This window comes from Elephas maximus, chromosome 7, assembly GCF_024166365.1.
Source record: "Elephas maximus indicus isolate mEleMax1 chromosome 7, mEleMax1 primary haplotype, whole genome shotgun sequence".
Lineage (NCBI taxonomy): Eukaryota > Metazoa > Chordata > Mammalia > Proboscidea > Elephantidae > Elephas > Elephas maximus.
In genome coordinates this window covers 137,363,847-137,377,342 of record NC_064825.1, presented here as the reverse complement: position 1 = coordinate 137,377,342, position 13,496 = coordinate 137,363,847, and the positions used below count along the sequence as shown (strand labels likewise).

The following is a 13,496-nucleotide window of genomic DNA, read 5'->3' as shown; positions in this document are numbered from 1 at the left end:
GCTCCTGTGCACCCCGTATACCGTGGCTCCTGTGCACCCTGTATACCGTGGCTCCTGTGCACCCTGTATACTGTGGCTCCTGTGCACCCTGTATACCCTGGTTCCAGTTCACCCCAGCTCCTGTGCACCCTATATACCCCGGCTCCTATGCACCCTTTATACCACGGCTCCTGGCACCCTGTATACCACGGCTCCTGGCACGCTATATACCACGGCTCCTGTGCACCCTGTATACCACGGCTCCTGGCACCCTGTATACCACGGCTCCTGGCACCCTGTATACCATGGCTCCTGTGCACCCTGTATACCATGGCTCCTGGCACCCTGTATACCACGGCTCCTGTGCACCCTGTATACCCTGGTTCCAGTTCACTCCAGCTCCTGTGCACCCTGTATACCCCGGCCCCTGTGCACCCTGAATACCCTGGCTCCTCGACATGAGGGCAGATGCCCTAAAGGTGGGGTTGAGAGATGCCACCACTGCACAAGGAAGCCTCACGCATTCCCCTCATAACAACCGGCCAAAACGAGCTTCTGTGAAATGCAGTGTCTCAATTTAAAACAGGGGAAACCCCATTAGACAGGTTGTTTCCTCAGCGCCAAGCCCTCGGGGAAGCCGCTCAAAACAAGAGGAAACTCTGGACAGGAGGCAAACACGAGACCATTGGTCTGCAAGCCCATGTTTGGAATCAGGGGCTCGCTCCCACTGGTGAGGGTCAGTCTGTGCGTCCTGGAAACCACTGCAGAGTACAGGCCTGAGTGAACAAGGCGCTCCACGGGGAAGCCGAGAGACCCCAGCCTCTTCCCCACTGCTTCTGTTGTGGGCCTAAGACCATCACCCCAACCCTTGGGCCTAAGACCTCAGCATGTGTGCCCTCACCCCTAGGGCTTTCGCCAGGCAGCTGTATCTGCAGGTCTCAGGGTGGGTCCCTGTGTCCCTCCAGGTACCCAGGCGCATGCTAAGGGCCAGACCTCTAGCCTGTCAGAGGCCACCTTTTGTGTCCCAGCCCCGTAGTAGGTGATCCTTGGTGCTAGAGTCCAGCTGGGGTACAGTGCCACCCCAAGAGCAGAGTGTCCTGCCTTGATGACCCTGGGGTGGGTCTGGTGGGGACACAGGGACACACAGGACAGGAGGGAGCAAGTGCTGTCAGGCCTTGAGCGAGCACAAGGGAGTCTTCTGTCAGTGGCCCCCACAGTCCCCGGGATGCCCTGATGCTCCCCTCCAGGAGGCTCTGCCATGAGGCCCTGGATTCAGCTGGACAACCACCAAGCTTTTCAGAGTGTGGAAAATCTCTAAGTCCATCTCTGACGAGCATGCGTGCATCAGGCGATGCTTAACTCTCAGGAAGGAAGCTAGGGGGCCAGAGGACGCCTCGAAGAGCTGGGAGACACGCAGCCGCAAGAGGCTCCAAGCCAGGCGTGGGCACTGGCTCAAGACCCTGCGGCCCTGGGTGCCCAGTGCCCTTGCTGGCCCTGGAAGGGCGCCCATTCACCCGCCTGCATGTCTGAACCACAGGACGGTCACAAGTATGGGCACGTTGTCCCTGCTGACACGGGCCTCCCAGTTCTACTCGGCTGGATTCAGAGTTTTGTTTAATGAGGCCTCTCCACTCCTTGGAGCAAGTGTTGTTCTCTGTGGGTGCACGAGGCATTCTCATTGGGTCTGCCTCCTCATCCCCTCGCTCTCCTGTCCCTTGCCTTTCTCTCCCCATTCTGTGCTCCTCAGGGAGCTGCTGTGCCCTGGGAAGGTGCCCCCACAAGACCTTCCGGTTCAGACACTGACAACACTGGTCTGTCAAACCTCAGGGTTTCCCACTACAGGCAGTCCCTGGGTTACAAACGTCCGGCTCTTGGAGAACTCATACTCATACTTAAGAACAGACTGCCATAAATCCTGTATACTAAAAATCTGAGTTAAATACAACGGTTCATAGTAACAAATGAGCATACTACTTTGTGATGCTCATGTAAACATTGCGCGGCTTGAAAATGTTTAAGTGTTTTATATGCAGAGAAAGCTAAAACATATACTACGTGCTAAGACAAACATTTGAGTAACTGATGCTAAATAAAAACCATATATACCTGTTCCGGAAACCCTGGTGGCGTAGTGGTTAGGAGCTACAAGCTGCTAACCAAAAGGTCGGCGGTTTGAATCTACCATCCGCTTCTTGGAAACCCTGTGGGGCAGTTCTACTCTGTCCTGTAGGATCGCTATGAGTCAGAATTAACTTGACGGCAATGGTTTTTTATATCTGTTCCAACTTACCTACAAATTCGGCTTAAAGACAGACTTAGGAATGGATCTCGTGAGTAACCTGGGGACGCCTGTACAATCAGGCGAGCGCTGCCTGCAGATAACACAGCCGTCCCGGCCCGTCCGGACAAAGTCCCCCCCCACCCCATCACATGACTTCCAGGAGAGTCTGTGCTCCGCTCTCTGCGGGGAGGCAGGCAGCAGCTGCGCCCCCACGGCCAGGTGACCAGGGGACCTGAGGGACAGCTGCGGCAGCGGGAAAACAGATCAGTACACCTTAACCCACTTTTATTTTCTTTTCGTTCTTCACCTGAAAGTTTCATGGGGGAGGAAACGTGTCTAAATTACTTGTATTTTTTTTCCCGTGGAAAAAAGTCCACAAAAATTAGTGATTAAAAACATAGAGCCAAAAATTAACAACTATTTGGAATCCCACAGCCATTGCTGCCACTTCACCTGGCTCTGGAGTCTGTGCTGGAGGTGGGGTCGGTGGGGGACAGGCCCTCCAGGGGCCGCTGGGGAGGGGCTGAGGGGAATCAAGCTAGCAAGTCCTACTTTGGAAAAAGCAGGTGTCCCAAAGGGCACTTCCAGCAGGAGAGGGGTGCACAAAGGCCCACTCACCCTCTTCCTTCGCTCTCCCCCTCCCGCTCCCAGAGGCCCCCATGTGGTGGGCACAGCTCAGCAGGGCTGGGGGCCCTCAGGCGCCCTCAGCCGCCCTCAGCCATCCTTTACAATACAGGCCATCCAGGATTAGGGACAGGTTCCATTCCTAAATCCGTCTTTAAGTTGAACTTGTACGTAAGTTGGTACAGTTAGGTATGGTTCGTATCTAACGTAGGTGAAATGTTTGTCCTAGTATGTAGCAGACGGCTCACCTTCCTGCACTTCCGGATACACTAAAACATCTTTAAGGATACAGTAACGATAACAGTGTTCTGGTGCACGTTGCAAAGCAGCACCCGTTTGTTATTACGAATCATTATATACACCTCAATTTTTTAATATAATAGACTTTACGGGGGAAAAAAAAAAATTTTTTTTATGGGGTTGGTTCCTAACTAAGGGTTATATGTAAGCTAGATGTTTGTAACCCAGGGACTACTTGTAATCCAAAATCCCTTTTAATTTTTGGAGAAAAATTCCAAAACCAGCAGCACTTGTCCAGTGACTGGGAAAGTTCCTGGCACATAGCGGGCTCCATTAATATTTAGGAACTAAGTGAAAGATGGCCTGTATTTTTAAATGAAGTTGATAATTCTTAAAAAATGCTTCTTCTAAGGTAACTCGTGGCTAATGAGGTAATTTACACCACACCCCTCCCTCACACAGGGGCCAAGCCGAGATCTTCTGGGGGTCCACTGGTCACCTGCGCTTGGTATCTGCTGCTTTGGGGGCGTTTTCCTGGGGGTGTGGGGTGGAGCAAGGGCTCCATGCCCTGCCAGGTGACACTGTCCTGACATTAGGCTCAACATGCTCAGGCCCCAAGAGCCTCTCAAGAGGACCTAAATAAGCTTCCGCAGCCCAGGGCAATCGTGTGCATGGACACGCGATCTGTGTGCTTGGACATGTGCCCAGGCCCGCTCCTCCTGCTGACAGTTGTGAGGGGCAGCCTCTACAGTAGAACGCTCTCAGAAGGAACGGATGCACATTTTATCAAAACGCTGCTCCTTAGTATTAACCAGGAGAGCCAGACCGAGCCCAGCCTCCATGCTCTATTTGTAAAAAGAAATCTTCCTACTAATCAAGTAGAGAGCCACTGTGCACTCTGTCGGAAGACTGCAGGTGCCACGTCTATGGGGTTGTTCAGTGAGTGGCTCAGGTGATCTATAACCAGACACACGCAAGGAGAAGCAACTGTGTGTAAGGAGAAGCCTTGCAAGTACCTGATGGCTATCTGAAAACTTTCTTCTCTTTAGATAAACATTAAATATTTCCCCAGGCTCAGGCCAAGTGATTAACTTGCTTAGAAGGGCCTTCCTTCATACAATACACATAAAATGCCCAAGAATCTCTTTGAAGGTAGATGAGGTACGAGTCCTAAATAAAAAGAAATTCAGGCAAACTTTAACCAACTCCCTGCAACTATAAATCCTGAATTACTGAAGTCTGAATAAATACGATTTCATAGAACCCTGAAGTTCCGAGTGCAGTAAACAAAACTGACCAATGGGCAGACCCAAGCAAGACCTCACTGGCCAAAAAGACGGGCCACATCCATTCTGGGTGCATGAGGACACTGTGAACACCGGCCCCAGCCCCTTCTTCCCTTCAGCCAGCCTCCCCCAGAGACTCGGCTTGATCAGAACAGAAAACAGCTCTCCTTACAGGCCCTTTCTCTATTTAAAGCTGGAACAGACAGCCTTTAAGAATATCGGAACTATATTCCACTTCTTTCTGATAAATTTATTTAGAAGTTTTTTCAGATCCGAATTTAAGACGAAAGAAAGACTGGAACAGCTTCACCTTCCATCCTTTCCGCCCTTCAATCCTGTGCACCCCCAATACAGGCAAGTCAACTGCTCGGCAACCCACGGACAGGGTGCAACACAGACGTGCAATAACAATTCAAGCAGACTTTAACATGTGAACTGCATTCTTACCTTTGAGCTAATCTAAAAGAGTAAATCCATCTTTGAAAAGTTTTAAGACATGTTCATGCTTAACTGAATTACACATTAGTGAGAAATCAGTGGGCATCTGAAAGATACATTTCTAGAATTTTAGGAGTCAGAATGGCTCGGAGATCACCTGATCCACCTGTAAGACTTAATGATCTTTACATTCGTTTTAGAAAAAAATGTACAAATAGGTTATAAAAGTTTTTATTTTATACATTTTTCAACATTTAAAGTGTCAATCCTTAAGTGCTAAAGAACAGCTGAATATTATGATACAGAATTCAATAGTTACTTCTTTAAAACTGGTGACAACAAATTTCTAGGCTAAAAGTATTCTTTCTAACAAACATTTTAAAGAAATTAGGACAAAATAAAATAAGACACTTTTTTAAAACCTATTTTAATATGAATAATAATAATAACCTAAATGGAATAATACAGTTATTGAGAAAAGTTTAGGAAATCAAAATCTCAGATCCTCCTGGTGGGAGTGTAAATCAGGACAACCCTTCAGAATCAAAGGTATCCAAATCCTAAAATTGTTCATGCCCCCCAGACTGTACAACGGGGAAAGGACAGTCTTTTTAACAAATGGTGCTGGGAAAACTGGATATCCATATACAAAAGAGCAAAACCAGACTCCTTACTCACACCACATACACAAATCCACTCAAAATGGATCAAAGAATTAAATGTAAGAGCTAAAACTATAAAACTCTGAGAAGAAAACACGGGGTAAATCTTCATGACCTTGGATTTGGCTACAGTTTCTTAGATATGATATTATAAGCAACAACAAGATAAACTGGACTTCATTAATACTAAAAACTTCAGTACTTCAAAGAACACTATTATGAAAGTGAGAAGACAACCCACAGGATAAGGAAAATATTTTCAAATCATATACTGATAAGGTCGCTGTGAGGTGCCACTTCAGGACATCCGGTGGCGTGCTGCCTCAGCCATCGGCCAGAACACCGTCGCTCTGCAACCCTGCAGCCTCAGCCTGGCAGCGACTTTTCTGCAGCCCTCTCAACATGGAAATCAGAGCCTGCATGCATTCTGAAGGCTCCACACCAATGCCAGCACCCAGCCTGCCTCTGCAAGCTCCCATGTGGCCTCCTGTCCTTACAGCACCCAGAATCCCACAGAGCGCCCACATCACCAGCGTCCGATGGCCTGAATCCCACTGTGTGCCCCCATCACCATCTTCTGATGGCCTGAATCCCACTGTGTGCCCCCATCACCAGCTTCTGATGGCCTGCTCCCTGATCTTCACTCAAAAAGGCTGCCTATTGCTTGCCTAGGAGCTCCAGATCAGCTCCAACTTGCAAATTTCTCTGCTATCTTGTGTACTTCTCTAGCAAGGTCTGAACTCCAGCCTTGGAAAGAGGTCCCTTACCAAACTTGTTCTTCCCTAGGTACCTTCCATCAGACGTAGGGTGCCATATAGAGTCTCCTTATAGCTTATAACAAAAACACCAAACCCGTTACTGTCAATTCGATTCCAACTCACAGAGACTCTATAGGGCAGAGTAGAACTGGCCCACCAGGTTTCCAAGGAGTGGCTGGTGGATTGGAGTTGCCGATCTTTTGGTTAGCAGATGAGCTCTTAACCACCGTGCCAACAGGGCTCCTTATAGCTTACAGTTACTCTTTTATCACAGTTAATAATTCTTTATATTAAACTTCCCTGTTTAACCTACTGTTTTTTCTATTGGACTCAGACTGCTACAAGAACCAAACAGGAAGTCTAAATGTAAAAAATATAATAACTAAAAATTTTTTAAAAATCACTAGATGAGCTTAATAGCATATTGGAGACAGCAAAAGAAAGGATCTGTGAAGCTGAAGACTGAGAAACAGAAATTATCCAATCCGAAAAGCAGAAAGAAAAGAAGATTGGCAGGGGGAGACCAGTCTTGTGACTTATGGGACAATACCAAGCTGTCTAATACACATGTATTTGGAAGAAGTATAGAGAGAAAATGGGACAGAAAAAGTATTTTAAGAAGTAGTGACTGAAATTATTCCAAGTTGGCTGAAAAACAACTTAGAGATACAAGAATCTCAGCAAACCCCAAGAAAGCTAAATATGAAGAAAACTACCTAGGCACATCATAGCTAAACTACTGAAAACAAAAAATGAAGAGAAAACCTTGAAAGCAGTCAGAGAGATAACATACATTATGTATAGGAGACCTACAATACAAATGATAGCTGACATCTCATCAGAAACTATGGAGGCCAGAAGACAGTGGAATGGCATTTTACAGTGCTGGGGGAAAAAAAGTGATAACTCAGAATTCTATGTTGCCCAAAAATGTCCTTCAAAAATAATGGTGAAACAGGGCCACTTTCTGATAAGGCTGAGAGAATTCATGAGCAGCAGACCTACACTATATGGAAAGTAATGGAAACTCTTTAGGCTAAAAAGACAGAAGGTATGAATGCTATCAACCACTTCGACCTAAATGACATTACAGGACACTATATTCAGTAACTGGAGAAAATTCTTTCCTTTCAAGTGCACATATATTGTTCACCAAGACAGAGCACACACTGGGTCATAAAATGTCTTAATAAAATTAAAACAATGGAAATGATAATATAGAGTATAGTCTCTAATCACAACAGAATTAAACTAGAAACGATTAACAGCAAGAAATCTAGAAAATCCCCCAAATATTTAAAATTAAACACACTTCTAAATAACCCAGGTCAAAGTCCAGAAGCAGATCTATATTTAAACCATCAACTGGGTTTCAACAAATGTCCCAAAGCAATTCAGTGGAGGAAAGGAATGTCACATCCACAAACAGCACTGGAAGCAGAAGAAAATGAACCTTAACCCATTCGTCATATCACATGCCAAATTTAACTGGTGATGCATATACACCTAAATACGAAAGTGAAAACAACAAAGCTTTCAGAAGAAAACAGGGGAATAACTTTATGACCTGGGGCAAAGATTCTTAGGACACAGGGAGAAGAACCATAAACAAAGCACTGATAACTCAGATTTCATCAAAGCATAAACCTTCTGCTCATCACAAGACACCAATAAGAAAATGATTAAGTAAGCACGGGCTGGGAAAAATACGTATCTGACAAAAGAATTATACCAGCATATAAAAACAATTTCTATAATCAATAAAAGAGACAAATAATCCAATTTAAAGAATGGGAAAAACACTTGCCATGCCATAGATCTATTTTGTGTGGCCTTTCTAGCCATAGTCTTTAACTCCCCAAAAATGACTGGATGGGACTGTGTGATAGGGTCATGGTGGCCCACCAAGGGGATTGGTCAGTTTTGCCACCCTGGCGGGTTTGAAATGAGCCACCCCCACAAGCAGGAAAAAGAAGCGCCCACCACCACCACCAAGGAAGGAGAGACTGCCAGGAGACAGCATAGTGAACTGTCCCGCCCATGGAGCAAGAAAGCCAAGTGCCTCTGAGCAGAGACTGAGGCCCAGAGAGAGGTGTGCCTGCGAGCACAGCTGGGAAGAGGCTGTCTTGATGGAAGAACTGTACCCTCGAGTGTTCCTGAAACAGAATTGCAACCTGTTACTTCCCTAATAAACCCATAATCGTGAACACTGTCTGTGAGTTCTGTGTGGCCACTGGAATGAAATTATCGAACCCAGCGGAGAAGTAGAGAGCATCATGGGAGGGACGGTTGGTGTCACAATTGGTAAAAAACGGTGGAAAGTGGAGGCATGTCTGAGCACTGGGCTGTTGATCTTGATCCACCTTCCCCCTTGTGAAGTTAGAGGAGGTCAAATACCACCCTCATGCCCTTTTGACACACTTAACAAGCATTTCACAAAGGAAGACATATAAATGACCAATAAACACATAAAAAGCTGTCCAACATTATTAGTCATCAGGGAAATAAAAATTAAAACCAGTATCAGATACCACTACACACCCACTAGTACGGTAAAAGTTAAAAAGACTGACATTATCATGTGTTGGCAAGAATGTGGAGCAACTGGAACCCTCAGACACTGCCGGCGGGAATGCAAAACGGTGCAGCCACTTTGGAAACCATTTCTTAAACAGGTAAATGTACATCTACACCACAACCAGCAATTCCACTTCTAGGTATAGACCCAAGAGAAATGAAGACAGATTTCCACAGAAAGACTTGTACAAGAATGTCCACAGAAGCTCTACTTATAATAGCTCCAAGTCAGAAAGACATGAAATGTTCATCAATAGGACAATGGATAAAAACCTGTAGCGTATTTATACACAGAGACACTACTCAATTATAAAAAGGAATGAACTACTAATATACACAACATCGATGACTCAAAAATGTCATGTTGAGCAACATAAATAAGACACAAAAAAGTACACACTGTAAATTCCACTTTGGTAAAGTTCTAGAACAGTCAAAACTAATCTATGGCAACAGAAATCCTGTTTTATGATTATTGTTTTCTGTGCCTATCAGGGTGGGGACTGACCAGAAGAGGGCATGAGAGAAGCTTGGGGAGTGATGGAAATGTTCTGAATTATGACTGGATGTGTACACTCATCAAAACTCATTGAACAGTATACTTAAGATCTAGGCATTTCACTGTATATAAATTTTACCTCAATTAAAAAATTTTTAAAAAGACGGCAAGATGCTAACAGTTATTATCTTTGGGTAAAGACATTACACATTTTGTTCTGTTCTGCCCATAGGTTTTTCTGTTTTCTACAAATATCAGCGCTGAGTACCTATTAGTTTGGAATTACACTTTTAAAAAAAGTATTTTAAATTAAAGTAACATTTTTTTCGTCCTTGAAAACAAAGTAATCACATATTAAAAGATGATTTAGAAAATTAAGAACCTGAAACACTCTTCTTTCCTCAAGTCTATAAAACTAAATTAAGAATTAATGAAAAACCTTAATTGGAGATTCAGTGAGAAGAAAATTAATTTCATTTTTGTTTATAAACCAAAGTCCACATTTACCATAACTGAAAAAGCTGAATTAAAAAAAATGATACATCACTATTCTGTCCTACAGGCTTCAAAACTCCCATCTGTGGAGCCTTCTCTGTGCCAAGCAGGACAGATGCCCACAGCCGGGTCCTTTCCTCTCGTGCCCAATTCCCTGTAACACACTGTATCTCCTATGCTGGCCTTAAGCTATGAAAGTGGCTCAATGCCCACAGCTTTCTCTCCGAGCTACTCTGACTCTAGTAATTTATCTTGGTGTATTACGCTGGCCCAGCCTGACTCGCACATTACCTGGACGTTTTTAGCCGGGAGGAATCTGGTGAACTCACACTGTACAGTAAGAAACCAAAGGGGCAGAGGTGAATTTTGGTTTATGTTGCAACAACACGAAGCTGCAGGAAATAAGTTTCTAGACAATGCTTTGTGACTCTTGATGAAGCGTGATTCGTGACCCTACTGAAGAACGTTCCAGAAGCCAGAATGTGAAGTAGCCAAATCAGCTCCCCAAAGATGAAGAGAGAGGCTCAGAGGAGTTTTAAGATGGCAGAAGGGAACAGCTCGGCTACAAGCAAGGGGACAGGTCAAGGAGCAAGACGTGTCTCACCTGACAGCCACCCACACTCACAGACACACCGAATGACTTTTCTCCAAACAGAATAAAACTTAAGACACACTCTCAGACACTTAAGACACATGGAGATAACGTACACGTATGAACAATGCCCACAGCAGGTGAGCGTTCAGAAATAATGGCTTACGTCTATAAAAATGTTTTCCTTTTGAAATAAGCCAGTCTCACTAAAAGCAAAAACACCTTACCAATAGCAGCTGTCACTTATCTGTGAGAAAAGCGTCACGTGTAGATGATCCTCTGATTTCCCCATGCAAGCACAGGCAGCCACCGCATGCCCGGGGCAAGAGCCGATCCAGGGCGCCAAGAGGGGCGAGACTCCAGTGTGTGTCCTCCCGTGTGTGTGTCCTCCTGTGCGTGCCCTCCCGTGTGTGTGTGAGTGTCCTCCCATATGTGTCCTTCCGCGTGTGCCCTCCCGTGTATGTGTCCTCCCATGAGTGTGTGTCCTCCCGTGTGTCTCCTCCTGTGTATGTCCACGCCAGCCTTACCTCTTTCCTGTCTGCATCGGCCTGGACCTTGGCATGGGCCATGGCGGCTTCTCGGTAGGAGCTGGCCTGCTTGGCCTGTTCAAACAATGCCTTCAGCTGCTGCGCCGTGTTGAGCAGGGAGTTAACCATCTCCTCCAGGTACAGCCAGCTCCGCTGCTCCGACATCTCCAGCCCGTTGACCACTGTGGGAGACACAGCTTTGGTGGGGGTGGAGGGTGGGACCGCCAGGGCGGGCAGGGATGTCAACACTGGAATGTTTTGGAAGCAAAATAAAACAAGAAATTAATATATTGCCTAGCTTCAAAGGGCTCTCAATTAATGACTCATCAAAGGTGAAGGTAGGGGGTGGAGTGACCAGAGAGTGCGAACTGCTGAATAGCTGGGACCAGGGGACCAGATGGGCCGATCGGCCGGGGCGCCCGCACTCATTCCCTGACTGATGGCCGTCCTCATTTTCAGAAGTACACGCGAATGCATTCCAGGTGATGTCAGCAACTTACACTCGAATAGTTCTTTGTACCATATTTGCAACTTATTTGAAAATTTAAGATAGTTTCAAATTTTGATAGAAATGAACTCTGATACATCCATACAAGTGAATATGATTCAGTGCTGAAAAGAAATGAGATATCAAGCTGGGAAAAGACGTGGGAGAACCGTAAATGCACGCTGCTGGGTCGAAGGAGCCAGTCTGAAACGCTGCACACTGTGTAATTCCAACTGCTTGGACACCGGGGACAGTGAACGGACCGGTGGTTGTCTGGGGCTCAGGGGACAACAACCAGGGGAGCACAGGGGACAGGACACTCAGACTGGGAAAGACGGAGAAGCCAGCAGAGGAGTCAGAGAGCTGGCACAGAAGGCACGCAGAGGGCGTGCACCTGGGACCCGACAGGGTGTGAGCCAAAGGCCAAAGAGGGAGGACGGGGGCCTGACCACCTTGACCTTGGGAGGCGGCGTTGAAGAACTGACAGCCTGTGGAGACAGGGAGGGAGGGACTGAAGACAGAGCACAGGCTGCCAGGTGGTTCTTGGAAAGGGAGAGAGGACCTGGAGGTAGTGGAGGAGGACAAGAAAGGGGCTGTCTGTTCTTTTGTTTTCAAAGATGGCAGACCCACATGAGTGCCAAGGGAAACGAGGGACGGGGGTGGCCAGTCAGGGCACAGGGAGCCAGCCGTGAACTGGGCTGGGAAGGAACACTGGGAGGGGTTCTACATGCGAATCCTAACTGCTTGTAGCTTTCTCTCTTTTTGGCTGGGGTATTTGTCTTTTACTTATTGACTAAGATAACCTTTTACATATTAGAGATACTATTCTTGGTCTGTTACATATATAGAAAATATTACATTTTAAAGAATTAAACAAATAAACAGAAAGGCAGCAACAACAGCTGGTGAGGACGTGGAGAAACTGGAACCCCCGTCTGCTGCTGGGGGACGTAAAATGGTGTAGCTGCCACAGAAAACACTTTGGTGGTTCCTTGAAAAGTTAGACGGAGACCCACCCTGCGACCCAGCAATCCCGCTCCTGCGGGTACACCTAAGAGACTTGAAGGCAGAGACGCAGACACTTGTGCACCAGTGCTCACAATAGCCCAAAGCTAGACACAACCCAAGTGTCCATCAACAGAGGGGCAGACAAAACGTGGCATGTACATACAAGTACTATTCGCCATACAAAGGAATGACGTTCTGATACATGCTACAACATGGGTGAAACCTGAAGACATTATTCTACGTGAAATTAGCCAGGCACGAAAGGGTATTTATTGTATGATCCTGCTCGTATGAGGACCTAGGAGAGGCAAACACACAGACAGAAAGCAGATCAGAGGTCACCAGGGGCTGGGGGCAAGGGCCGGCCAACGGGACCTGTTACTTAACGGGTTTAAATTTGTTCTTAACGATAAGAACGATCTGGAAACAGACAGTGGTAATGGCTACATAACACTGCGAATGTACTTAATTGAATTGTACGCTCACAAAGGGTTAAAATCGTAAACTTTATGTTATGTATATTTTACCACAATAAATTTTTTTTTAAACTGAATATGTGACATGGTCAAGACCTAACAGTAGCAACAGGCTCTGAAGAAGCCTAACTGCCTTCTCTGGGTAGTGGTTCTGCAGTGATGACCGCTCCTTCTACCTTTCCACATTTTAAAGTCGACACTGAGCAGGTGTCAGGCTTCCACAGGGGGGAGACAATACAATGACCATGATTCTCAACTTCTGTTAACGTTAGGGTCAGCCACATTCCTACAGTAACTGGAAATAACAGAGCCACGAAAGCGACTGATCTTGCCTACCTGCCCACGCAGGGGCAGCCCCTCTCCTGCAGAAAGCCGGGAGTAAACATTATAGACTTCAGGCCCCACGGTCTCTACGGTGGCCGCTCAGCTCAGCCACTGCCGCAGAAGCAGCCATATGCAGTATATAAGCCCACAGGGGTGGCTGTGCCAATAAAATGTTAATGATAAACACAGGCGGAGGGCCGCACCTTGCTGGCCCCTTACCTAAGGCATCACGGGAAAAAGCCC

General features: G+C 46.3%; 1 protein-coding gene across 2 annotated transcripts in view; it reads right to left on the bottom strand.

The window, feature by feature from the left end:
* The window catches only part of DEAF1 (DEAF1 transcription factor), a 66,656-nt gene that overhangs the window by 13,981 nt on the left and 39,179 nt on the right, over window positions 1-13,496 (bottom strand). The window contains exon 10 of one of the 2 annotated variants that reach the window (XM_049892957.1): window positions 10,959-11,206. In XM_049892957.1, coding sequence (XP_049748914.1) covers window positions 10,959-11,206 — 248 coding nt within the window. Of the gene's footprint in view, window positions 1-9,845; window positions 11,207-13,496 lie in introns of those variants that run through there. The other variant, XM_049892958.1, reaches the window with a different exon arrangement.